Source organism: Sarcophilus harrisii, chromosome 6 (assembly GCF_902635505.1).
Source record: "Sarcophilus harrisii chromosome 6, mSarHar1.11, whole genome shotgun sequence".
In the NCBI taxonomy this organism is placed as follows: Eukaryota; Metazoa; Chordata; class Mammalia; order Dasyuromorphia; family Dasyuridae; genus Sarcophilus; species Sarcophilus harrisii.
Window position 1 is genome coordinate 217,644,273 of NC_045431.1, and position 26,879 is coordinate 217,671,151.

At 37.3% G+C, this 26,879-nt stretch overlaps 1 protein-coding gene and 1 long non-coding RNA gene across 4 annotated transcripts in view; one reads left to right on the forward strand and one right to left on the reverse strand.

Moving 5' to 3' along the window:
• The window catches only part of DNAJC24 (DnaJ heat shock protein family (Hsp40) member C24), a 70,164-nt gene that overhangs the window by 36,119 nt on the left and 7,166 nt on the right, over positions 1 to 26,879 (forward strand). For 2 of the 3 annotated variants that reach the window (XM_003773662.4, XM_031942504.1), the window contains exons 3-5: positions 7,230 to 7,368; positions 23,710 to 23,778; positions 24,940 to 26,715. In XM_003773662.4, coding sequence (XP_003773710.1) covers positions 7,230 to 7,368; positions 23,710 to 23,778; positions 24,940 to 25,070 — 339 coding nt within the window. In that variant the 3' untranslated portion in view covers positions 25,071 to 26,715. Of the gene's footprint in view, positions 1 to 7,229; positions 7,369 to 23,709; positions 23,779 to 24,939; positions 26,716 to 26,879 lie in introns of those variants that run through there. The other variant, XR_004230237.1, reaches the window with a different exon arrangement.
• LOC116419905 lies at positions 5,924 to 24,944 on the reverse strand. The gene is made up of 4 exons (XR_004230238.1): positions 23,994 to 24,944; positions 11,354 to 11,599; positions 10,934 to 10,962; positions 5,924 to 6,263 (listed from the first exon to the last, which is right to left on the reverse strand). It is a non-coding gene; the product is annotated as an uncharacterized LOC116419905 (long non-coding RNA).

Genomic DNA, 26,879 nt, shown 5'->3' on the forward strand with positions numbered 1-26,879 from the left:
TACTTATTAAGGGCCAAACAGCATAGTGTGCTCAGAAAACAAAGAAAAAAATGAAGATATGAGATTCTACCCCCACGGTGGTTGGAAAAGGGCAACTTTCTCCAGTGGTAGACTCCACAGGGCTATTCAGCGGAGAAATCACTTTTACCCTATGGATGACATTTAATCTATTCAGAGTGTAATCCCTTGAATATTCTCAAGATGCTTGTTCATGCCTGATGATTTACTTTTTTTGTTGTTTCTTTTTGACATATTGTAAACAGAAAAACAACAATCTGCTATAAAGCATCATGAAGAAATCATAGATGGTCACACTAACTTGGTATTAGTACGGTAGTCCCTAATCGGGTGCCGCACTCAAAGCAGGTGTTTGATAGATGTTTTTTGGAAAAGTGAAATGTAAGATTTAATTAGAATGTCATCCATAGAGAATAGAATCTTGTAAAAACAAATTTATGAAGACATTAAAGTGGACCCTTATAATGTCATTCAGAAAGTTTTACTGCGTTTTGTGCAGGTTGTCATGAGCTTTTGTAAGTATTTAGATAAATGAAAAATGTCTTTATTCTTTTTGCAAGTAAAAAAATTATTTTTGGGGGGACAGGTCAGATTTATGATTTTATTCTTATAGAGAACACTTAAATGAAGAAACTTGCTCTATCACTGGTGTCTTCGGGCTTACAGAATTGCATGGGGAAGTGGTCTCCAAAGGGAGAGTATATAACATGACTCCAAGGAGAATGTGATCAGCTAAATCTTGAATGTTCTCCCTACAGTCGCTAGTTATTTGGTTTGTTGTAAATGGAATTTATTTTTTTGTGAGGCATTTGGGGTTAAGTGACTTGCCAGGGTCACACAGTTCATAAGGGTTGAGTGTCTGAGGCTGGATCTGAACTCAGATCTGCTCTGGACTCCAGGGTCAGTGCTTTATCCACTGTACCATCCCGCTGCCCTCAATTTGCCCCAACAGCTTCATTTGTTATCCTCCCCTCTCTTCTCTTCCCTCTGCTCCGGTTCTTATCCCTCAGACTACCAGCCTTCCTTGTCCTAGTGCTGCTGCCTCTCCCTGCCCACTTTCTGGTGACTGGAGACACTCCTGGTTCAGAAACCTGGGAGTGAGACCAGAGCCCGCCAAGGCCCCGTTCCCCCTTTTGTCTCCCTGATTGCTCGGCCAGAGGAACCACTGCCGTTTGCTTTTATGCCATACTTAGCCTGTTTAGAGGGAGTTTTAAAATTTTTTTAATTGTTTGTTCCTTGTGATTTCATTGGTACAGGGAGCTGCTGCTGTGGGAATTCCTCCCCGCCTCGTAGATGGGTCACCTCTGCCTGATAGTTTTTAGTCATTTCCTGTGCATCTTGAGGTTCGGAGATGCCTGAGTTCGAGGCAGAAGTTGGCCCCCAGTCTTCTCACCCCAAGGCCAGTTCTTTTTGCACTAGCCCAGTGGTGTCAAACACACAGCATGTGACCCACAACACTCTTGGTGCTGCTGCACCAGACTGAAATGTAATTAGGAATTAGCAAAATAGACAAACATACAACAAAACATAGGGAGTATTACATTCTGCAGCTTGGCAGGGATCCATTTCTGTCTGACTTTGATCCCACTGCCTTGTACCCTATTCCTCAAAAAATAAAATCTGGCTTTTTTTATCTTACTTAGACTTCACTTTCACAGAGTATACGTGACAGATAGGACATTAGAATCAGTTGGATTTGGGTTCAAATCAAAATTCTGACAAGTGCTGAACATATTGATGTGGACGAATCTCATCACCTTTCAGTGCCCAAGGCAGCTAAGACTCTGAATTACAGGTGTTGACATGTGTGTAGGAGCAGAGGGAACGTTCCCATTTCAGTAAACAGTGAAATCACAGATCTTCTCCCTAGTCTTCCCTAACCCTGTTGAGCACAGCTACATTTTTCTTGTTTTCAGCAGTTGCCGAGACTTAACAGAATATTCCTGGCCTAGCAATACTGAACATCACAATATTCAAAATGCATAACCTGATATATTAATGGTAGCTTTGCTTTATGAACCAGAAGGCTAAATGTCAATGGAATAATGTTGCAATTTCATCAGGAAATGCACATGGTGAAACACATGCATTTGTGCAACAATGAAATGAAGTTAGCATTTATGATTACTGCACAAAAGATATCAAATGTCAAAAAATTTCAGGCTTTTAACACTTAATGAAAATTTCATTGTAGTGTTATAGGTTAGCGTAATTGAAATATGTCACTCATTCAAGTTTATTCATACATACACACGGAGGGATGCATCTGTCAGTGAAAATTTTCTACAAAGCATTAACTTTCTGACTTACAGTAATTCAGTATTTTTAGGCAATAGTGGCTAACCATGTTATGTCAGTCTTTTTCAGAATGTATAATTTATAGAACGTGTGGAACTAATATTTGAACAGAGCCTAAAATCTGAACAAAATCTTCCTTCTGCCAGCCTTTTAAAAGCTTGGCTACCCAAAACTTAAGAATTAATTGAAAGAACATCATTCATTAAAATGTTCGATTGGGACTTTGGTGGGTTCTTTGTTTACCTGTCTGACTTCTTCCTTTCAGTTTGCTTTTTATACAATCATCATCTACATCCTGTCTCTTGATGAGTTCATCAGTTCCCTTTGGATCAATTATCTCTATGCATAGAGATCTCAGATCCATATATGAAGCCCTAGAATCTCTACTGACTTATAATTACTGACCACATATTGGGCATTTTGAATTGGGTGCTTCATGGTCACTTCAGATTCAACTTGTCCAAAGCAGAACTTCGTAGTTTTCCTCCCAAACCCATCCTTTAATTTAGACTTACTTTTTTTTTTTTTCTTGCTGGGGGTACTGCCTTCTTTTTAGTCACCCAGGTTTACAATTTTGGAGTCACCCTCAGCTCCTTACTGCCCTTCACCCTATTTATTCCAATCAGTTACTAAGTCTTTTTGATGCTGCTTCTACAATCTCATATTAGTTCCATTCATTCTTACTTCTACCAGTCTCCTTCAGTCTTTCAATACTATAGTAATTTCCCAATTGATTTTCCTTCCTTAAGTCTCTCCCTTTCTAGTCTCATTTCCCCACAGTTGTCAAAATGATTTTTCCTAAATTATAACTCCAACCATGACACTCCTCTCACTTCTCAGAAAAATTCTGGTGTATCCTTAGTATCTCTAGGATCAAAGTTCTTCACAACTTGGCTTCATAGGGAGTATTACTACTTTCTGTGCCAATCTTTGTACTATTTTGTTTGGTGATCTTGTCAGCTCTCATGGAGTTAATTACCATTTCTTTATTGATGATCTACCTTTCTTGCCCCAAACTCTCTAATGATAGATTTCTTATCTCACATTTCCTACTGCCTTTTGGACATTTTAAACTGGATGTCCAGTAGACATCTTTAACTCGGTATACCCCAAACAGACCTTGTTCTGTCTCCCCCTAAAACTGATTAGATAATCAGTTACTAAGCTTTTTCTTGCTTCTAGGATCCAATACAAAATGCTCTGCTTGGCATTGAGAGCCTCTCATAACCTAGCCCTCTCCTACTTTTCCAATCTTCTTTACACCTTGCTCCCTTTCACAATATGTTCTATCTAGTGATATTGGGCTCCTTGCTGTTTCACAAATAAAACCCTCCCATCTCTTGGCTTTAGGCATTTTCTCTGGCTTCTTTCAGGTCTCAAGTAAAATCCCATCTTTTATAAGAAGCCTTTCAGAAGCTCCACCCCGTAATTGTAGGAGTTCCCTTTTTTTATTTCCTATTTTTGCTGTATATAGTTTGTACTCACTAGTTTATAATAGTATGGTTGGCTTTTAAATCTAAACTGTTTCCTTACCAACTTAGGTAGTCATAGTAGGGTAGACAGAGTCATGAGTTTGGAGATGGGCAGTTGGAATCCTTGCTAATACACTCACTAACTGTAACCCTGTACAAGTCGTTCACTATCCTCCTCTGTTCAATGGATCTGATGGCTAACCTTTAAATACTCCTTTCCATCTGCTCTCTGAGGAGTCATTCAGATCAGAACCACGAGTAGAATATGTGCTCCTCAAAGGCAGGAATGGTTTCACTTTTGAGAAATGTTCTCAGTAGAAAACTTTTTTGGGACCCTTTGTTATTTTGAATTCCCTGATCAGAGTGGCCTGATTAGACAGTTTTACTTAATTTCATTGGGGAACCCAAGAAACTTAGATGTAAGAACCAACCATACTATTAACTTTTAGGACTCTATTGAGTCTGAGGGCCAAATTTGAGTAGTGACTTCTAGCATCTAGAGCCACCATTAAGTCTGAAACTGTATTTCTCAATCCACCTCTACCATAATCTAGAAAAATATCTAAATTCTCTACTGCTTCATCCTCTGAAGATTTAGCAAAGTGACCTTTGACAGCATAGGGAAAGGGAACAGGAAGGAGAGAGCCAGGATATAAGAATGAAAAGAAAGAGAAGTAAGTTTTCTGTCCTTATAGGTTCTAAGAGGTAAACGACCACTTGACTCAGTTTTGTCATATAGTAAAAATTTGCCATGCAGTGATGCTGTAACTCATGAGCCTGAGGTAGAAAACTGGTCTAGAATAAGTCACGAGGGTCTCAGATATTTATTGCTCTAGTGAGGGTGATTTTAGTAATGTGAAAGTAACATATGCAGGGAAGAGGAGAAAGAAAAGCAGTTTCAAACGATGTTAGCAGCTGCAATTTGGGAGTAATTCATTAAAAGTAAACTGAAGAGTTAAAAATGAATCAGTCAGTAAGAAGTGGGAGCAGTCAGCTGATCCAAAAGGGAAGCAGTCTAAGGGTTTGAGTTATTTTTATCCCAGCCTTTTAGATATTTAAAAGAAAATGCCCCATAAAGTTTTCCAAGCATAAATTCCATGCCTACAAATGTAATAGTAACAGTCCTCCTTCTGGTATTGAGGGACAGGAGCCCAAGGGAATACAAGGCCATACGCCTCCTCCCCTCCCCATTTCAGAGCAGATGGCAGATCTCGGGATAGTTCTGAGGTAGTGATAGGCTCTGGATTCCCTTTATAACATACCTCAGATGTACTCTCCTCAGCTTAGTGTCAAAAATTAATCCACGCCTCAAATGCTTTCATCTCCTCTGCTCCAACTACTGGCCTTCCTGGCCAGACCCACTTAAAATCCGGTCTTTTACAGGAAACCTTCCCCAACCCTTCTTAATTCCAGCACCTTCTTTCTATTAATTATTTCCTATTTTGTAGCTTGATTTGTAATATTGGTTTGCAGGTTGTCTGTCTCCATTAGATTGTAAGTTGTCTGAGGGCAGGGTCTTTTGCCTCTTATGTATCCCTAGGACTTAGCACAGTGCATGGCTCATAGTAGATACTAAATAAATGTTTGTTGATTGATTACTAGCCAATGCCATAATTTACTGCTTCCCTTTGACAGAAACTTATATTATTTGTTCTGGGTGGTGTTTGTAATAATTTGTGTGACTATTCTAAAATGCCTATGAAATATTTGATGAAAAGAGAAGCAAAAATATCTCATCGATTCGTGAGCATATAAAATGAAATACACTAGTATGTTATGAACTCTAAGATTATGAAAGATAGTTTAGAGAAATTAGGAGCATTTTCCTTGGGGGGGAAAAAAGATTTAAGGAGAAGATGACTTGAAAAATTGTCTTGAAGAAAAGGGATATTTGTTTTGCTTTGGCCCAGAAGATAGAATAAAAACTCATGGGCAGAAGCTATAGATTGGCAGATGTTTTTGTGAATATAAAGAAGTTCTGATAGCACAATCCAGAAAGGTTGTCTCAAGAAAAATAAGGAAGTTTCCCAGCACTAGAGGTCTTTTGGGGGAGACTAAATAATTGCTTGTCAAGAGAGTAATACAATTCTTTTAAAATTTCATGATTCTGTTTACTTAGGTGTTTTTTCCTTGAAAATATTATGTTAAATTACAGAAATTTTTATTAACCTTTCCCCAAACTCCAGAGTTTAATTTTAAAATGTAAACCCACTAAATACTTTTGATCAAATGCCATTCTAAAATTACTCAGCAGATCATTTTAGAAATGTATTTTTTTAAATGATTTGCCTTACAGTGAAAATTCATTATTGTGACTTTTGGAATGCTTGCAGAATTCACATTCTGATTTCCTGTTACTATTTTTTTTTTTTTTTTAAACATGAATTTTGGCTTAAGGGAGATACCTTTTCTTCATTTTGTTGCCACTGGAAACATTCAGGCATACTATTTGACTTCCATCTGGATACTTCTCAACTAAAGGAGATAGAAGAGGGAAAAAAAAGAAGAAATTAAAGAATTAAAGTAATTTTTAAAAATTTAAGTATGAGAAAAGAATGATAAAATAAGATGCTCTAGGAGAGAGAGCAAAGTGACATAACAATAGAGAGGGAAAATGAAAAAAAATTTGTAATGATTGTAATATTGTAATGATTGTAATATTTCTTTAAACTGACAGAAATGTATATCTTTGTATATCTTTGGCAAAGACTTTTGGAAATAGCATGCAGTGATCTAAAGATCCTCCTAAAATATCCTTCATAAAATACAGAAACAAATAATTCATTGACAAGTTGGTTTAAATTGAGCCAGGTCATTTCATTCTTCCATTGTATAATTTGTTAATAATTTCTTCTAAATCTGTTTTTGAACAGACATTTGCCAAATAAATTTAATGGTCAGTAATCTGTAGCTTTATATTTGCAAAAGCAAAACTAAAGGTTTTGAAGAAGTAATTTAAGAAAGCTGCATAGTTTAAAAATCAAAATTAATTTTGCCTCTGTGGTAGTTGAATCTCATAAAGTTCTGCTTATGTGAAATGAGCTGTAGTGACTTTTCTTTTTTTTATTAATTTCTCTACAAATACTTTTTGTAAGTGTCTCCCTTGTCCCCTCCTCTCGCTTCATCCTATCTTATACTTTGTTCCTCTTTAGGTATCTGTTTTTTGTTACTCAGACTCTGTTAAGTAAGTTGTCCATGAGACCAGGGATCCCATCAGCAGATTATCCAGAAAATGCTACGTGTGCCCACTGTGACACCATCGGTGGGGTTCGTAGTTCTGAGTCACCTGGCGCAGAGTTTGGTGCCCAGAACTACCGTCTCACTTCCCTCGGCACCTTTCTTTTCTCCATCCCATCAGCCTCCTCCAAACGCGTCTCGATCTGCTATGGATTTGCCCCCGCCTGCCCCGCTTCACTCTCCCCCCTTCTCTTTGATTGGCAGTATCATCCCGACAAGCAGAGCGCAGATGTGCCAGCAGGAGCCGTGCAAGAGTGTGTGCAGAAGTTCATCGAGATTGATCAGGCGTGGAAAATTCTAGGGAACGAAGAGACCAAAAAAGCGTATGACCTGCAGCGGCGCGGTAGGTCCCCGTTGAGGCGCTGACTAGCGGCGGCGGCCCTTCCGAGCAGGGTCTGTGCCATTGTGGAGGAGCGGTTTCCAGCGCCGCCGTTTTTGTACCAAATTATTCTTGCCTTCTTTCCTCCTCCATCATTGTTTTTAAATTACGTTCTATTCTTAGTGGTGATTACTGTGTATACATTGGGAAGCTAATAGAACTAACAGGAAATTGCCACTTACAGAGCTCTGGGAACTGATTTTTAGAATGAATTATGAAATTTTTAGCTTTTGATAATATTTCAAAAAACCTTTTTCATTAAATTCTTCTAATTACTTGAATTGCATACTGTGCTATATTTTGATAACATTTTAGCTATATGTACGGTATAATTAATGTCTAAAAGGAAGCACAGTATAAGATAATTTTATAAACACTTCATAATTATTTAAATTCTTTTTCACATGCTTATGGTCTTATTTTAGGCTAGCTTTTCATAATTTATCCTTAATGTAAACTGTTCCTTTAGAAAACATTTCCAAGAAATATTGTGGAAAGCACATTAACTAGGCAGTTCCAGCATGCGTTTCTTTTATGCATCTCAGAAAATAGCTCCTTAAAACAGCGACAGGCTGTTGTGAAAAAGAAAAGGGGGAAATGTAGGTCAGGTTTGTCACACATGGGCTGCCGTTACATGAAGTGATAGGCTGTCTTTCTGCTCTGGCCTGGGGATAGGAGTCCCTCAGCCTTCCATTAGAACCTTCAATATCCACCCTCCATGCTAATGGGGGGAGTCGATAATAGTTTACTGCCTGTGGGGAAAACACTCAGTCACACTCTGCAGTAACACACTGGTTCAGCATTGACGGGTAGCCACCAACACTTTGCAGTGTTCTGATAAAAGCCCACCGTCTCTCCAGCCTGTTATTGAATTCCTCCCATTGTACATCGGCGCACCATCAAACTTCTTCTCTCAGACGTTTTAATTCCCCTCCCACTAAGGTTTACCAAAACCTGATTGGGAAACAAAGGCTTAGGCAGAGTAGACCACGTACAATGTTGTAGGGTGAAGTGAATGCCATATTCCAAACCTAAAAGTGTATTTTCAGCATGAATTGCTTCATTGAATTTAAATATTCTTCATTTGTAATCAGTGTGTAATGTAAAAATATTTCATGAGAAAATAGGGTGAACACAGAATATTGTGCCTGTTTGTTAATGGCCTAACTAGCTCTTTGACCTTGGTCAAGGGACCAGATTTGGTCAAGTGACAAAACTCCCTGTGACTTATTTTCTATATTGGTAACATGGAATGGGCTACATAATCTCAAAATACCTTTTTTAGGACTAAAATTTTGTGGTTATAGTAAACTTACTTATTTTTGAGGCTTATTGAGAACGTAATTACAATATTTTTGTAATTTGATATTAACTTTAAGGAAGACCTGAATGTTAGTCATGTGTTTTTTGTAATCATATGTGGTCATCTCCCTCCTCCTGCACTCTTCCAAAGCAGCAGTAGAAAACCGAGAAGTGTTTCCATTTATGTCCTTCCATTGAATGCGGCTGTTGGTTCTGAGAGCCGGGGTTCACATGATTTATTTACCAGAAAAAAAAATGTTGTCCCCAACACAGATTAGATGGATAGGTGTGTCTTGGTTCCCATCCACCAGCCATCCAAGTCTTGTGGATGCCTTCTTTCCCTCTGGAACTGTGGGGCAGCTTTGCAGTGCAGAAGGTGGAGGGAGCCACTTTGCTTAAGAATCATTCATGTAAAGCTGTACCCTCAGGCCTCCAGGGTGTGTCCTTCCCTTGTCACTCTGCATTTTTGCCACTCCATAGCATGTGTACTATTAACAGCAGATCAGAAGTCTGACGTCTGAAGAGCTGGAGCTCCAGAGATCCAAAATCAAGTCATTCTGATCCTTCAGAAATGTAGGTTAAACCAACGTGAAAAACAGGAAGAGGCAGGGTGAAAAACGACCAACACACTCCAATAAATGAGGGTAAAGAAGTGATGCGAGAATAGATGATCCAACTCTTTCAGTTTAGTTTTTCCATCATTCTCAAGAGAACCTTGAAATACTAATTTATCTGGCTTTTATAGCTTTAATTCAAAGGCGTAAATGGAATTATTCCAGTACATTTTAATGTAATAGACTATTAAATTCTCCTATATATTTCACAATTTTCATTTTTTTTAAGGTTATAACTAATTTCTGAAAAAATTTCTGGGCAATCCAGAAATTGAGAACTTTGTGTTTGGTTCAGATTAATGCTTGAAAGTTATTAAAAAGTTGTCCAAGATATACATTTTTTTATCCATAAATTTATTGGCTTGTCCAGGAAAACATAGTAATATTAACATCCCTGTTTTCTTGGAATTTTAGTCTTCCTGATCTCATAGGCATTTTTTTTACACAAGTAGAATAAATTGCTATAGTGAGGATCAATGCTATATTTTTGGTTGCAGTTGAAGTCAGTTAACATTTATTTAGTGTCTCTTGTGTGTCAGGCACGGTGTTAATTGCCTGGGACACAAGATGGGCAGCCCCTGCTAATCTGATGGAGAAAATCCACATGCAAAAATAAGGAGAGAGGTGAGGGAAGAAGTAGGTACTGAGGTACCGACTACCAAGGCTTTACCTCCATCTTACTGGATGATGAGATTTTCCAGTGATGAGGCTCCTGGGGGATGAATGAGGAGATATGTATTCTTAGCACTCTCTTTAAATGGAAGCTTTAGAGTTCGGAGTTCATGGCTCTGCCCTCCATTCAGTCCTTAGTGGTAGATGTGAGTACCAAGGCTGATTCTGCCTTGTGAAAAGATGAGCTCTGACAATGAGGAGGTTCCTGGGGCACAGCAGAAAAGTCAGAGCAGCCCCAAACTAAAGCAGCCAGGTAGGAAACTTTACAGTGAATATTAGGACAAAGAAAAGTTCTTAACATCCCTGAAAATATTAATAGATGTTTTCATTATAACAAGTTCTTGGTTACACCAGGGCAGATAGGCAAATCCTCAGTAATTAACAGTTTTAGAGAACTGAGTGAGGACATTTAAAGATTAAGTGATTTGTATGTGGTTCTTCATCTAGTTTGCACTAGAAGCAAGATTCAGACCTAACTCAAGTCCACAAACATGTATTTTTTTGTGCCAGAGTCTAGGGATGGAAAGAAAGGCAGAGCGAGGACGCTGGTAGTTGAGGGAATTATGAAAGGGGGAAAACCTGTAGAAAGTTTGGCAAGATATGTATCTAAGCAAAATCATCCCAACAGCATTCAAGAATGAAATTGAAAAAAAGGATTAGAAAAAAAAGGGAAAATGGAATTTTTTTTTAAAGATTATTATAGTGATCTATTTTCTCTATCAAAGAACATGGAATCTAATATCACAGCAAGAGGAAATGGAGAACTAAGGGGAAGAAAGAGTGAAAAAAAATTGGATCAAGTATGTATGGAAGACATATACTAGAGGTGATAAAATTGTGATGGTATCAATTTACAAGATATTTTCTTTGAAAGGTGGGGGAAAAACCCTCAAATTTTTTGTGTGTTTTACAAGATTATGAGCATGAAAATCAATACTTACTCATCTATACAGCTACTTCCCCATCCATTCTACAAAAAAGGAAAGAAATAAATATTTATATAGCACCCACTGTGTGTCAGACTCTGTGCTAAGCACTTTTTAAAATATTGCTTCATCTTCACAACCGTTCAATTGGTGCTACAATTATCCCATTTTACAGATGAGGAAACTGAGGCAAACAGGTTAAGTGACTTGCCCAGGGTCATACATGTAGAAAATATCTCTGGCTGGATTTGAACTCACTTCACTCCACTTTGCCACCTACCTTTGTGAAGATAGAGTATACTAAGAGGATATTATTAGGGAACAACAGACTTTGACAGATGATAATCAGCAGTGTACTTCATCTTTACCATCTCACTATTGATTGAAAGATGTAACATGTTTGCAGGATATGAAAAAAACATTGGGCTCACTTACCAAGATTGCCTCAGTAAGACGTCTCCTATCCATATATCTAGATCTTTCAAAATTTCTTAGATTGGAGACTTGACTAATGATAATATCATATGAGTCATACAGAGCGGAGCCGTATTCTTGCCAAAAGCATTTGACCCTGTTTTGAAAGAGAGTTGGTGTTGGCCAAAGAGTCGTTTCCTATATGATGGCGAGCTCCTCCAGATGCTCTTCATTGCAAACTGTATTTTGAAGAAATTGCTGAACATCCTGCAAGAAAACGATCATCTTTCATTAGAATTTGGCTTGTCCATCCACAGAGGAAAAAAACAAATGGATTAATAATATCTATTATCCATATTTTAGAATACAGTTGAATAGACATTAGAACTTGCAGCAGAGTATATCTGGGACAAACAATACAGATGGACAAGCTTGATTCATAATAAAAATCCCCAGATTGCTTTGAGGACTATAGAGCACTTTTACAGAATGCAGACTTCCTCCAACAGCAATGATCTATCTTTTCATTACAAATATAGTGCTGATGTTTCTTTATCCTAGCAAGTGGAACATCACCATTTTTAAGAAACTGGTGATGAGGATTATATGATGAGAAGTCAGAAAAGTGGGTGTGAGCAGACTGTGACATATTTCCTTTTTTTTTTTTTTTTTTTTTTAATTTATTTAATAGCCTTTTATTTACAGGATATATACATGGGTAACTTTACAGCATTAACAATTGCCAAACCTCTTGTTCCAATTTTTCACCTCTTACCCCACCCCTCCCTAAATGGCAGGATGACCAGTAGATGTTAAATATATTAAAATATAACTTAGATACACAATAAGTATACATGACCAAAACATTATTTTGCTGTACAAAAAGAATCAGACTCTGAATTATTGTACAATTAGCTTGTGAAGGAAATCAAAAATGCAGGTGGGCATAAATATAGGGATTGGGAATTCAATGTAATGGTTTTAGTCATCTCCCAGAGTTCTTTTTCTGGGTATAGCTAGTTCAGTTCATTACTGCTCCATTAGAAATGATTTGGTTGATCTTGTTGCTGAGGATGGCCTGATCCATCAGAACTGGTCATCATCTAGTATTGTTGTTGAAGTATATAATGATCTCCTGGTCCTGCTCATTTCACTCAGCATCAGTTCGTGTAAGTCTCTCCAGGCCTTTCTGAAATCATCCTGTTGGTCATTTCTTACAGAACAGTAATATTCCATAATTTTCATATACCACAATTTATTCAGCCATTCTCCAACTGATGGACATCCATTCAGTTTCAGTTTCTAGCCACTACAAAAGGGCTGCCACAAACATTCGTGCACATACAGGTCCTTTCCTTCTTTATAATCTCTTTGGGATATAATCCCAGTAGTAACACTGCTGGATCAAAGGGTATGCACAGTTTGATAACTTTTTGAGCATAGTTCCAAACTACTCTCCAAAATGGTTGGATTCGTTCACAACTCCACCAACAATGAATCAAGACTGTGACATATTTCCAAAAAGAGACTAAAAAAAAAAAAAATAATTAAGGATCTCACCAAAGGATTCTATACCAGATTTTGAAGATAGGCTGGTCACATGGTGAGGACTAGGGTTGGCAGGTGGACAGCCTCAGGATGGGGTGAAATGGAAGAAGGTCTCCAGGCAGACACACTCTTTGCCTTCACCCCACAGTGTTAAACTTGTCAAACGGGATGAGAGAGCACGGATTGTGATACCCATCATTGCAAGGAACTCTTGAATCAAGATCACAGATTTATTGTGTATTCAGTATAAGGAAAAAGTACAGAGTTTTAAAATTATATCATAGAATTCTTTGAAGCTAACCATGGTATTCCATTCACATTTGGACAGTAGATACATTTTGCTCCAATTGATGTTCATCCCTCTGCTACTTTCCCCAATGTCACAATTTCATCTTTAGAGTAGGGTTCTTAATCTTCATAAATGCACAAAATAAAATAGAAAGGAAACTAGGTATCAACATTTTACAACAAATATAAGTTCTCAGACTTGAAGTCAATTAGTCCTGTTCTACGATCAGTTTGCCCAATTCTATTACAGGTTTCAGGCCATTCTCACAGAATCACAGAATTGGAAATTTGGAACTGGCCTTAGCTGCCATTTATTAGTTCAACCCATACATGAAAGTAATCTCTATTATCCCCAACAAGTAAGTAGTCCTAGATTAAAAAAAAAAAATTAAAAAAAAAATATATATATATTTTTTTTACTAAAAATCGCCTACCTCTTCCTGAGAAAAAAAAAACAAAAACCCTGTTACAAACTTATAAAGTCAAGCAAACTATGTCCCCAAATAACATTTCATTCTGTACTCTGAATCCTTGGCCTGCAGGAGAGAGGTAGGTCATGTCTTTGTGCAAGCATCCTCTGGAATCCTGGTTGGCCATTACAGTGATCAGCGTTTACTACAAACATGTCCGTGTTTCTCCAACCCTTAGAAATCGAGCCTTGATCCCACTACTTCTTGTCCTGTGTCTCTGCTCTCTATGGCTCAGCTCTCCAGAAGACCATCTGTGGCAGCCTCCTCTTCATCCCTCTCCTCCGGCTTCCAGTCTCATCACTCAGCACTGCTCTCCAAGATCACAAATGCTCTCCTGGTGGCCAGGTCCCACAGCCTTTTTGCGGTCCTTCTCCCCTCATGCACCCTTATCAGTCTCAGTCAGTCTCTCCTTGACCCTCACTTTTTTCTCAGTTCCCCTCTATCTTGGCCCTCCTACTTCTTGTTCTCTGCCGGATCCTCTGTGGGCTCATCCTGCAGGGCTCTTGCCCAGGCTTAATGTTTATCACTGTGCCTGGCAAAAAGTAGGCATTTAATAAATGTTTATTGACTGACAGTTTCTAAGTCTTTCCAAGTTTTTGTCATTACAATTTTATCAGTGACGAAATCATTCTTCTGGATTCTTCTCACTCTGTTCTGTATCAGTTCATACAAGTCTTTTCAGGTTTTCCTAAAACCATCCCCTTCATTTCTTACAGTATGATTGAATTGAGTACAGAATTGTCTCACATATATCATAACTTGTTCAGCCATTCTCTAATTAGTGAACCACCCCTCAGTTTCAAGTTCTTTGCTGCCACAATAAGACCTGCAATTTTAAGAATTAGACCCCAAACTGCTAAGATTTTTAGAACACAAAGTGTTTTTGTACATTGTTTATATTGCTAAGGACAAAGTCCTCTCTTAATCTAGCCTCTCTCTTCTTTTCCTTCCTATTTCCCTATTAATTTAAATGTATTTCTATACCCAATTTTGTATGTTCTTTCTTCCCCTGACCAGTACAGCTGAGAGCAAGGTTCAAGTGTCAACCACTCCCCTAATTACTTCCTCCTTGTTTGGATAGACTTGGACTTGTATGTCCTAATTATATGAGATTTTTTTTCCTGGCCTTCCTTTCCTTCTCCCCTTCTAATGTATTCTTTTACATTTTCCCTTTCTTTTCTTAAGATCAAGATAGAACCAGTAGTCCTTCTTTCTAATTGGATTTCCTACTCCTCCTTTCTAATTAGATTTCCTCGTTGATTCCCTGATGAAGACAAGATTCTTAAGGGATACCTGTATCATTGCTCCATGTTAAGAATGTAAAAGTCTATCCATTTTTATATAATTGTTCTTGTTTACCTTTTTAGGTTTCTCTTGACTCCAGTAGCCTCAAAAGTGCTACTTGATGCTAGTCTTTTCATCAGTAATGCTTGGAAGTCCTCTATTTCTGTCCCTGCCTCTCTTCCCTGACCTCTCCCCCACCAGTCCCTTCAGTAGAAGGGTTTGCTGAATAAATATTATTGTTGGTTATAAGCTTATATGATTTGCCTTTTGGAATATCATTTTCCAAGGATGAACCCAAGGAGGGTCCGGCACAGTACGGTATTATTTTTTTCCCCATGACCTAGAAGTTCTGGATTTTGGCTATAATAATCCTGAGTTTTCATTCTTTCCTCTCTTAATTTTCATTGTTTTTTTTTTTTTGTTTTGTTTTTTTGGTGGGCAGGAGGTGAGATGGGATGGGCAGATTAACATATGAATTATTTTTATTTTCACCTTACCTTTTGATTTGAAGCAATCTAGGCTTAAATACTGTTATGATTTTTTGAAATAGGATGTCTAGGTTCACCTTTGGTCATGGCATTCAGATTAGATCCCTTCTATGATCTCTTTTGCTGTGAGATTCTTTACATTTTCTTTTATTTTTCAATCTTTTTAATTTTTGAAAAACACATATATTTGTTGTTTTATGAACTCATCAGTGTCTGTTTGATCCCTTAATAATTTTCAGGGGCTTTGTTGTACCTCTAGTGATGAGCTATTCATTCTTTTTTCAGCTCTTCCAGGTTTCTCATTTCTCTTCCAATTTTTTTCCCTTGAATATTGATTTCATTTTTATAAAAAAAAATTTTTTTTTAAACTTAAAAATTTGCTTCATTACTTTTAGTGACTCCAATTGAATTTGTCAAATTGACCATATATTAGGACATAAAGACCTCAAAATTAAATGCAGGAAGGCAGAAATAGTAAATGCTTTCTTTTCAGATCACAATGCAATAAAAACTACATTCAACAAAAAGTTAGGTGTAAATAAATCAAAAAGTAATTGGAAACTAAATAATCTCATCTTAAAGAATGATTGGGTGAAACAGCAAATTATAGACACAATTAATAATTTCACTCAAGATAATGACAACGGTGAGACATCATACCAAAATTTGTGGGATGCAGCCAAAGCGGTAATAAGGGGAAACTTTATATCCAATTGAATTTGTGTTTGTCTTTGTTTATCAATGTTTGGGAGTCATGATCTTCTTTGTTACTGTTTGGATTCTTGTTACCAAAATAACTAATTATTGTGAGATTCTTTTTCTGTTGACTCATTCTTCCAGCCTATATCCTGACTGTAAATTAGATATTAGGGCCAAACTCCCAGACTTCTGGAAGGAAAATTTGCATTAATGTTGATGCTGATTTCTTGGATATTAAGGACTATATTACTCTAGGCTTTCAGGAGCAGCTTGGCCTTGTGGTCAGATCCAGGACAGGGGTTCTCTGGGCTGAGCCCCATAATCTCTTGACCTGGGTTGATAAATGGGTCCAAGGGCTGTGTTCTTTCCAACTTGGCATCTCAGTAGACTGTGCTGGGCTCAGCTACTCTCAGCCAGCTAAGAAGCTCTGCTGGTTCAGAATGGCTGAGCCATAGGCTGCTCTTTGGTATGGGATTCTGGGCTGGAACTGAGACCCTTCTCCACCCTTGGAGCTGGCAGCCACATAGTTGCTGCTGGCTTCTGGATTTGTTCTTTGTTCCGCATGTGACCCGGAACTCCGCACCTCATCCTGGCATGCCGTCCTGAGGTGCTGGTCTCTCCATTCCTGTGATTATATCACAAACTTTAAAGCTGGGAGCCAGAAGTCATCTGGTCCATCCTTTTCATTTTGCAGATGAGGAAAATGGAGCCTCAGAGCTCCCAGTTAATGTGTGTCAGAGGTGGATTTCTTTAACTACAAACCTTGGGACCTAAAATTAGAAAAATGTGCTCCTTTGCTCAACACAGAAGCAGGTTCGGTTAAGGGATAAGGAAGTTTACTGCCTAACTTAGTGACTCAAGTTTTATCCCCTTCTCTGTAGGAACTAGTTTTCTCAAATTTCCTCTGATATGGGTAATTTTTTTAATAGAAAAAGAGTACATGTAGAAAGATTAATAGCAGATGTTATTCTCCCACAATAGTAAAGACAGGGCCATAAATAGCATCACCAGCAGATTTATTTATTCTCTGCCTTCTAATAACTGATAAAACAAAAATTCTAAAAGTTTCTTTTCTGGTTCTCCAGAGATTAATGGAGAAATATTTTAATAGTTTGCACAACTTCTACAGTAGGGTGTGATCTCCCAAGATTGGATTCTATTGGGGAAACTGAGATAAACAGCTTCAGTGATTTGCCCAATGTCATACAGCTGGTAAGCATCTCAGGTGTGAACTCAGGTCTTTGTTACTCTAGACCCAATGTCATCTCCCTTGTTGCTTCATGTTGATATTAAAAACAATAAATAAACAGAATATTGCTTTATTTGCTCCTTTGAATATTAGCATTTTTTGCTTTGTTTGGTTTTTTAATGTTACACAGAACTACAGACCAATAAGCAGGATTGGAGTCATATTAAAATAGATTTGAGGGGCAGCAGCCCTGAAGTCAGGAGGACTTGAGTTCAAATCTGGCCTCAGACACTTAACACTTCCTAGCTGTGTGATCCTGGGCAAGTCACTTAACCCCAAATGCCTCAGCAAAAAAAAATAAATAAATAAATAAAAAGAAAGAAAAGAAAAAATATATGAACAGTCAGAATTTTAGAATTGCAGAATTGCAGATAAGAGTTTTAGGACCTAGTTTCCAAGAGATTGCTACCCTCACATTTCTAGCTCATCCACAACCAAGGAGCCTCTACTCTTGTCTCCAAAATAAAAGTCCACCAGTTTTCCTCTCTGGGAACCTTCCCCCTTCTCTTAATTTGATGGGCATTCCTAACTCCCACAACCGAAATCTTGGCTTCATCTTAAAAAGCGTTTAAGTTCTTGGCAGTGCTTGTGGTACCTGTTTGTCCTTCACATGGCCGCTGTCCTGATCTGGACTCATATCCTCACACTTGTTACTACAACAGCCTAATACATCTCCCAATAAGTCTTTCCAAGTCACCTCTACTTCCAAGGCTATTTCAAGCAGACAGTTAATTAGCATTTATTAAACACCTACTATGGACCAAGTTCTATCTGCTACATCATGTTGTCTCATCACCTGATGAACTTTTCTAAGTTAATGTTTTCATTTTATCATATTAAAAATTTTCTAATGGCTTTTTTAAAAAATTAAAAAAAAAAAAAAAACAACCAAAACTAACTTGGGATTCAGGTTCTTCCACAGTATGGCCAGTAACTATCATTTTTTCTCTGTTACCCTGGGCATCCCAGCTTAAATAAAACTTTTTTTTTTTTTTTTTTTTTACCATTCCCCTCCGTGCCTTTGATCTAGCCTTCTTTTCTTCTTTTCTCATTCTTTGTCCAAATCCCATCTATCCCTTAGTTTTTCTTACTATTAACAGTGATGATAATAATAAAAGCAATAATAACTCACCTTATGATATCAAGCAAGAGAATCTTAAATTTCAAGTCATAGGATCTGACTTCAAACCTCAGACAAATATGTAACTTCTCTAGACTTTGGTCTCCTCTTCTACAAAATGAGACGGTCATATAAGATGACCTTTGGGTTCCTTCTAGCTCCAAATCAATATTTTTCTTCGAAATATAGCTACACAACCGAAATTTTGTAAAAGCACTCTACAGACTTTGTCCCATTTGAGCTAAATGACAACTCTGAAGAGCTTGACATGAACAGCAAACTGAGGCTCGGAGAAGTGAGTGATTTTCCTGATATCCCTTAGCTGCTGGTAAATGTCTGAGAAAAATTGGAACTCGGAGGTCTCCTAAATCAAACACTCCATCTGAGTTCTGGGAAGTTGCATGGGTACAGGACATGAGAGAGGGAGAGTGTGAGAGAGATTCCCTCTTGAGCTCATTAACACTTTGTATCATTACTCCTTTGGTGACTAATAATAATGGGCAGCATCGGATTTTTGAAAATTTTATCTGAAGAAGTGTATTCATTGAATTTTTGGCTCTAGAGTTGGCTTTGTTATTAACGTAGGCTGATGCTTTGATTGTGGCGAATCACATTTAATAGAATCGATAATAGCTGAATACTTTTAGCTTCATATTACATTACAAATCCAGACTAAATTGGAAGTGGCCAAAAGTTGTTTCCTTGCTGCGTTGCACTGCTTAGTTAGGTGAAACACTAGAAATGGATTGATCCTCAGTTCATTTCCTGGTGGAGTGGAACTCCCTGGCAATCAGAGATAAGAGTTGGCCCTTTTGTCAACTTGTTCATCCCATGCAGGCCGTGGGAACGAAAGCACCTTCTTACACAGAGCCAGGAATGAACATTTCTATGGAGCAGGCTGGATCTTCCTTTTCCTATGTGCTTACCTAAGCTGTAGTAAACAGAAAGAAATCCCAATTCTTGAGGCTTAATATTGTACTTTTCCAACAGTATTTAATTCATACTTTAAAAAAAAAAAAAAAAAACAAACCTTGCATTTCTTCCCCAAGTCCCTAATTAAGCTACAAGTTGTTTGTAATTTTTCTTAGATTGTGGAAAACCTTGTAGTTGGAACTCTCTTACATTTAGCTGGGTAAGGATTATAGTGCTTTTATGATTTAATGAACAGGTTTCAAGTTAAATGTTGCCTCACTGTGAAGTTCTTTGTAAAGGGAGAAAAAGGCTTTTCTTTTAACATAAACTTGTCAAGGACAGTGAAAGTAACCATTTTCTTTAGACCTTTTAAGTGAGAAATTTAATTACGTGTAATTTAATGAATTGTAAAGAATGACAAATCTCAAGAGTATTTAAAGTTATAGAAAGATGACAGTTGGTTTTCAAGAAACTCACCTTCTTAAGATATAGGTAACTTAATTATTTGAAATACATTTTAAGTACTTTTTTAAAATGTGCAATTGCAACTCAATAGACCAGTTGCTAAATTACAAAATTGTATATATACCAGTAATCTAGTTGTATTTAAGTATTGTATCGCCATCCTACATGAACAATGGCCAGGCTTCCGATTGACTTGATCTTTTTGTTTATGTTAGGTTTATTGAGGCTTTTCATCTCTTTCCTCCCAGTAATGTTTGAACTTTAAGCATCTCTTCTCTACTTTTGAAAAAAATTTAATTGTAGTTAGAAAATTTAAAAGGTTTTGGTGGGGTGGTTGGTTAGACATTGAGCACAGATTTGTTTTAGAAATTTTACAGTCGTTGGGGAGGGAGACCAGTATTACATTTTGTTTCATCTAAGAAATAAGAAATATTTATTGTATCCTAAATGGAGCTGAAAAACCCTTCCTCTTTGAAAAAGTTGTGAATGACCCAGCGAGGGCTCTAGTAAGCTTTACTGAAGCAAGCTGCTAATAGTTATTTAATGTTATTCTTCAGCCTGAAAGAATCTCTGTAGATTTTTCCTTTTAATCTCTTTGAATTGCAGGCTCATAAACCTCTCTGATGAGCCCTGCCAGTGTTTTCTTAGATCCCACTATTGAGACAATGGAGCCACTGAATTCTTTCACCTCTTGTTGTCAGACAAATCCAATAGAACACAAGGTCAGGAGGGCCTGTACTTGTAAAGACTGAAAGATTCTTTTTCAAGTAACCACATAAATTATTTGATTTTTATCATTATCTTCTTTAAGATTCTTTCTTAAGCTGTAATACACAGCTATCAAAATGTAAGCAATTTGGGGGGTTTCATTTGCTGATTCTCCAGCTTACCTTAATCCCCTGTTCTTTTGAATATTAGAGTGAGTGAAAAAATGTGATCCCACTCTAAAAAGACTCGAGTTATTTCTAAATAGTTGGATTTGTCATCTTGCTTTATTTTTCAGTTAAGATTCCAGGATCAAAATCTTGAATTAGTCCATTTATTTAATCACCACCAGAACAGTGATTGATTTTCTTTTTTGAAAGAATCATATTTGAAAGATAATTTAACTGGAGAACTTTAAGATCCATTAGCATTTATCATCTCTACTTGAAACAATAAATTATTTAACTTTACTGTCCCATCTTTAATATGATTATTGAATGCTTCAGCCGAGAACCAGCATCTTCTGTTTCACTAATGCCATACCTGATTACTAGATGGTTATCAAAGCTAATTACAGGTTTAGTGTAAGTTGTTGGAGGAGTGAGGGGGAGGGGAGGTGGGAGGCAGTGGTGGGATGAGAATCAGGTCTTCTAATTACAACTCCAATAATGGACCTGGTTGATCACTGTGGAAAAACCTATTGATGTGTTTATTGGGGGAAGTTGCTGGCACTCCTAGTCCAGCAGATGATCTCCTGTTGTCTCATTAGCTTCATGTTCTGTTTCTGTGTTCCCACTCCACCCATTGAATGCTGTCCTCTAGGGAGCCAATCTTTTCCTGAGCTAACCACAGACCTTTGGTTTGTTCTCCTGGCATTTCTTCTCTCACTTTAAATAAAGATGAAACTGTTAGTCTCTGTGAGCTTTCTGAACCAGCATTCCCCAGCTGACATATGATTGAGCCATGTGGCCACAGATGCTAATGCTCAGATATAAACCAATTACATTGGGATGTAGTCGCAGATCATGGAAAAACTACTTTTATTAGTTTATTCAATTTCCATATCATCCTATTTTGTTTTAGTTGAAAACTGAAATCAGCTCTAAAAATCTTTTTTCTATGAGAAAAAAAAAAAAAAGAGAGGAAAATAATGTAACATTGCTTTTTTGATAGGTAGAAAAATACTGTAGAGAGGATCCAGAGTATTAGACAACTGAAAATAGTAGTTACCTTCCTCTAGAGGATGTCGGTAACAATAGGATGAAATAGAACTAGGTACTTCTATCTAATCCTTTTTTTTTTTTTAAAATAAGACCATCAGAATAGAGATATGAATGGGTTAACTCTCTCATAAAGATGTGTGATTAATATATTACAGGTGTTCCAAACTAGGTTAGCCCAGCTAAGGTTTTTATTGATCTTGTCATTAGCTCTAACTTGTCTGTTTTGCTTTAATTGAATTCATCAAAACTGCTTCAGATGTACATTATTCCCTGGGGATAAATGGTGTGAGTTTTGGGTAAAATTAGAATGCTTTAGTGTGTTATAGAAGATCAGGAATATAAACAAATTGTCTGTTAATTAATAAATTGCATTTTTAAAAGAATCAAAATGTTCAGTGCTAATTATATTTCCTACAGTTAAATTCAAGTAAAATGTTTCATTTTTTTTTTCCCACTGATAATATACTGTATATCCCCAGTACTGGATACCAGACTGACACAAAGGTGCATGAACAAACTTTGCCCTCTCCCACTCCCCCAATCCTCCCGGGCTGCTTTAGGGAGATTCTTTCAGATATTTTACAACTTGATATTCAAAATACTTCAGATTTATTGTTTGGGGTTTTAATTAGAACCGTCAGCCAGAAGTGAGTCAAATCACATCTTCTGTCGAATGTGGCAATTAAATTGTTAATATTTTGTTTTAAAACTCTTTACAAATTTCTTTTATGTGCATCACAAAGGCCTTGGTGGTAATACAAGGGTAAAAGGACACTGGGAACAGCTAGTGAAGCCCTATTGAGATGAGCAAGCCACTGGGCAGGGTTCTAGAATGATAGAATATTTGACATACCTTAATGAGAAGCCATAGCGAGTTCAAAATATTGTATAATCTTTTCATCTACTATAAAATTGTGTAATTCACCAATACATTTTGAACAGGCAGTTATTAAATATAATTAAATTGCAAGCACTCGCAAAAGGGAACAAAGGCAGGCATTCTCAGCAGCTGAACAAGAGGTAGACTGGAGGCACAGCTGAAGAAAATGTCGTGGAGGGATTTTACTTTGCTATCATCGTAGCTTTACAGGCTTGCTGAAAACAAGGTGCCTTTTCAAACAAAGCCCAGAATCCCCGGCAGCGCCTTGGCTCTGGCCTTCTGGAACTCCCTCCACTTGACTCGGACTCGGGTGGCGTTCCAAGTGATTGGGGCTGTGACTGCTTAACTCGGCATCATCAGAATATTCCGAAGGCATTCTCAGGACATATCACACACATGCGTGAAGTGACCAGTGAGCCGACAGATGTGGATCAAGCACATCCTGTGGGACCAGCCCTGCACTAGGCTCTGAAAACAAGAGAAATCATCACTGCCTTCAAGGAGTTTCCTTTCTAATGGGGGGAAGCATGGCTACTTTAAAAAAAAAAAAAAAAACAAACATTCTAAGTCAGTGGTTCTCAAACCTTTGTTCTCAGTATCTTCATGTTGTTAAAAAAAACTATGGAGGATCTGTTCAAAGAGTTTTGTTCACATGGGTTATATTTATAGCTATTTACTATATTAGAAATAAAAAATAATTTTGAATTTGTAGACCCTCTGAAAGGGTTTCAGAGACCCCAACAATTCTTTGGACTACACTTTGAGGACCACTGTTCTAAGTAAATACTATGTAATTCCATGATCAGGACGGGGCAGGATTAGAGAGAACATTAGTTGACTTTCACAGGATACATGAGACTTAAAAATTTTTAAATACTTCTGGAATAGCCATTTGTTGAAATAAATTTGTGATGTACTGGTAGATTTGAGTTTATTCCAAGTGGGGTTAGGCTTATTTTTCAACAGAAAACTCATATAAATAGGATTTCTCTTCGAGGTTGTTTGAAATTTTTCTTGCATCATCACACCTCACTCTTGTTTTGCAGAAGATGACCTAAGAACTGTGGGACCCGTAGATGCCCAAATATATCTTGAAGACATGTTATGGAATAAAGGTGGGAAAGCCTTTCTAATTTTTATCCCCTTTCAAGATCTTTTAGATTTTAGAATGGAAAGTGACATCTAATTATTATTTTTCTTTGTTTCAAAAAACATCCCACTTATTTTTTCCAGTACTGGACTGTTTTATTTCAAATTAAACTTTCACAGTGGTGACCTCTTTGAATTGAGTGGGCAATGGTATTTCTTGCTTCCTGTTTTATGAACTTACTTTTTTTTCTTCTAATGTCAGCAGTAACTCCTCCCCTCTCAGTGCTGTGATACTTGTATTTCTTTGTCTGCAAAATATAGCAAGTGAAAACAATTTTAACTTTTTAAACAAGTCTTGTTGACAACTGAAATTATTATGGACTTTTGTGCCAAATTATATTTTTTAATCTCAATAGAGGTTTCCACAATTGCCAGTGAATGTGGATCCAGTATTCATTTCATTCCCTGCTTCTTACTAGGGTTTGTTATTTTCATTTTGTTCACTCAGATTTGTTGTTTTTTAAAAAAATCTTTTGTGTAAGTATCTGTTTCTGTAATGTCATTTGCACATTTAACCATTATCTCTTCTTGGAAATTCAATGATTTTTACCTTTTGAGTTCTATGGACGCTTATGAGCCTTTAAAACGGTCACCGATAACAGTGGACGTTTAAGTTGTAATAGTATGTAACTTTTTTTGTTAAATGCCAGAACTTGACTCCACAGATTTCACACAGACAGAGAGCAAGAACCCTTCGCTTTGTACAGTATGCATTTGCATATTACAGCTGGCTGGCTGTACTGGAGTCTCCCTGCCCTTCCTGGAAGGGATGGACCTCGTCCAGACTGATTGATCTCCCCCAGAGCTCAGCAGAGGGCTTTGCGTGCCAGGTCCTTAAAACAGTGGCTGTGTTTGCTTTATTAACTTCATGCCATAGACGGAGGCAGGAGACCAGGATTCTTAAAAAGAATTACCCCTAGGTTCTAGGTATATTCTTTCTCACCTTTTTTGCCTGAATTCTGGACCACTTGTTTCAGTTCATGATTTAGTGAAATTTTTCTTTTCTAGGGTTCTTTCATCTTCCAATATGACGAATGTATGATGGTAGACAATACCAATGTGATGTTTAAAAGGTTATGTAAGCATTTAAAACACCTCTTTTTTTTTTCCTTTTGGCTTTTTCATAGATGATCAGTGTTTTACTCTCAGTTGCCGATGCGGTGGAAAATACTGTGTTTCCAAGGATGAAGCTGAAGAAGTTAACCTGATCTGTTGTGATACATGTTCACTAATTATAGAAATTGTTCAGCACAGCTGAGATTGTTCAGTACACGGAACTATAAAACTCTTATGTTCAGTCACGTTGGGGAGGCAGAGGCTTTGTCCGTTGGAGAAAACATCGATTTCAAATAGAGCTGAGAAAAGAAGTGGGAGTCCTTTTGTCCATTGGAAACGCTGCTGAAACGTCAACTCAAATACTGTTTTCAGAGTTTGCCAAGAAAATGTAAAATTGGCAAGCAGAGCCCACCCCCTGTATTAACAAAACATGAATTTAGTTACTTGGTGAATTCCCATAGTTAGAATTTTGGTGCCTCATTTTGTTCTCTCTTCTCTATGAGTAGAAAACATTGTCTTCTGAGAGCCCAGAAATAAATGAAAGCAGAGGCTATCAGGGAGTCTCTTGTAGTTGGGGCTTCACTCTGGGAATCCATGTACCACGGATCTAGAACTTCCCTCTACTTAACTCACAGGGCAATTATAGGGCTTAATGAAGTGTGGAACCAGACATCCTACCAGGGGAAGCTCTATATTCTTTGCATACAAACATTTTGTAAATACAACTTGACCCCAGTTTTCTGATTTTGAAGATCTGATTAATGAAGCAGCATAATGTGGTTATAAAGGACACTAGACGCAGATCATAAAACCTTAGGCCACTTTTACAAGATGTGTGGCCAGTTACTTATCATCTCCGAGACCATTTCCTTATTTGTAAAGGGCTTAACATTAGCACAGTGCTTGGCTCCTAGTTATCTTTTTAATGTGGATGCTTATTTCTTCCCTTTCCCCATATGGACAATACTATCTATCTTACCTACAGTAGTGGTGGGTTTATTTTTTAAGCTCAAATGATATAAAGTAATGAAAGGATTTTTAAAACTGCAAATCACTTCATAAATATGAGGTATTTTTAATATCCCTCTCTTCCATGCTGGAAAAAATGGGCATAAGCATGAGCAAATTGGGTTAGTAAATAAGAATAGAGTAAAATCCCATAGAGATATAGTTATATCTGTCTCTAGTTCTATGAAGTCAAGCAAAGGATTGGTTGGTTTTTCCCTTCTTTAGGGTGGGGAGACAGTCATCTATAGTCAGGAACCAGCCCACTGCATCCTAACAGACGACATTGTAGTATGGAGCACCAATCCAATCCAGTCGTGCAATTTAGGTAATGGGTATTTATGGTTTTGATAAATCATTTTAAATTGGATTTTTTTTTTAATTATAAAAAACATAGCATTCCTGCCTATTTCTGAATCTTGAATACAATGTTATTGGTATCTTGAAACCAATATTTTCCTATCCTATTTCGGACTTTATAATTGTAAATTTCATAGATGTCACTGTAACCATTAAAACAGTTTTATATTTCTCTATATTTAGTGTTCTGTGTGTAACACAGGTCAGATCTCATTTTGGAGAACCCCAAAGGATTGCTGAAATTCTTTTGTTCTTTTTGTTGAGTAAGTGGGCCAAACCTGGGACTTGGCAATCTTTATTATGGGAAGTTTCTGTTGTAGCCAGATTTGACCTGTAATTAAAAATAAATGGTCACCACCCTCATAGTTAGTGTAGCCAAACCAAAGCATAATTGAGAAGGAAGAATAGAATTTCTTTGGCTGGGTCTATAAAACACATAAAGTGTGTTTCACAACTGGAAAAGTATTAAAAAAAAAAAAAAAGCCTAAGTGAGGGATCCAGCTATCCAGCTATTTAGGTTGTACAAAATACCAGGAGGGTTTTAATTTTTTCTTCTTTTAAATCTATAAATTTTTCCAGGGGGGAAGGAGGGGAGGAGGAAGGTAAAAGGGATGGGAACAAGGGAGATGCAAGAGGAAAGGGAGAG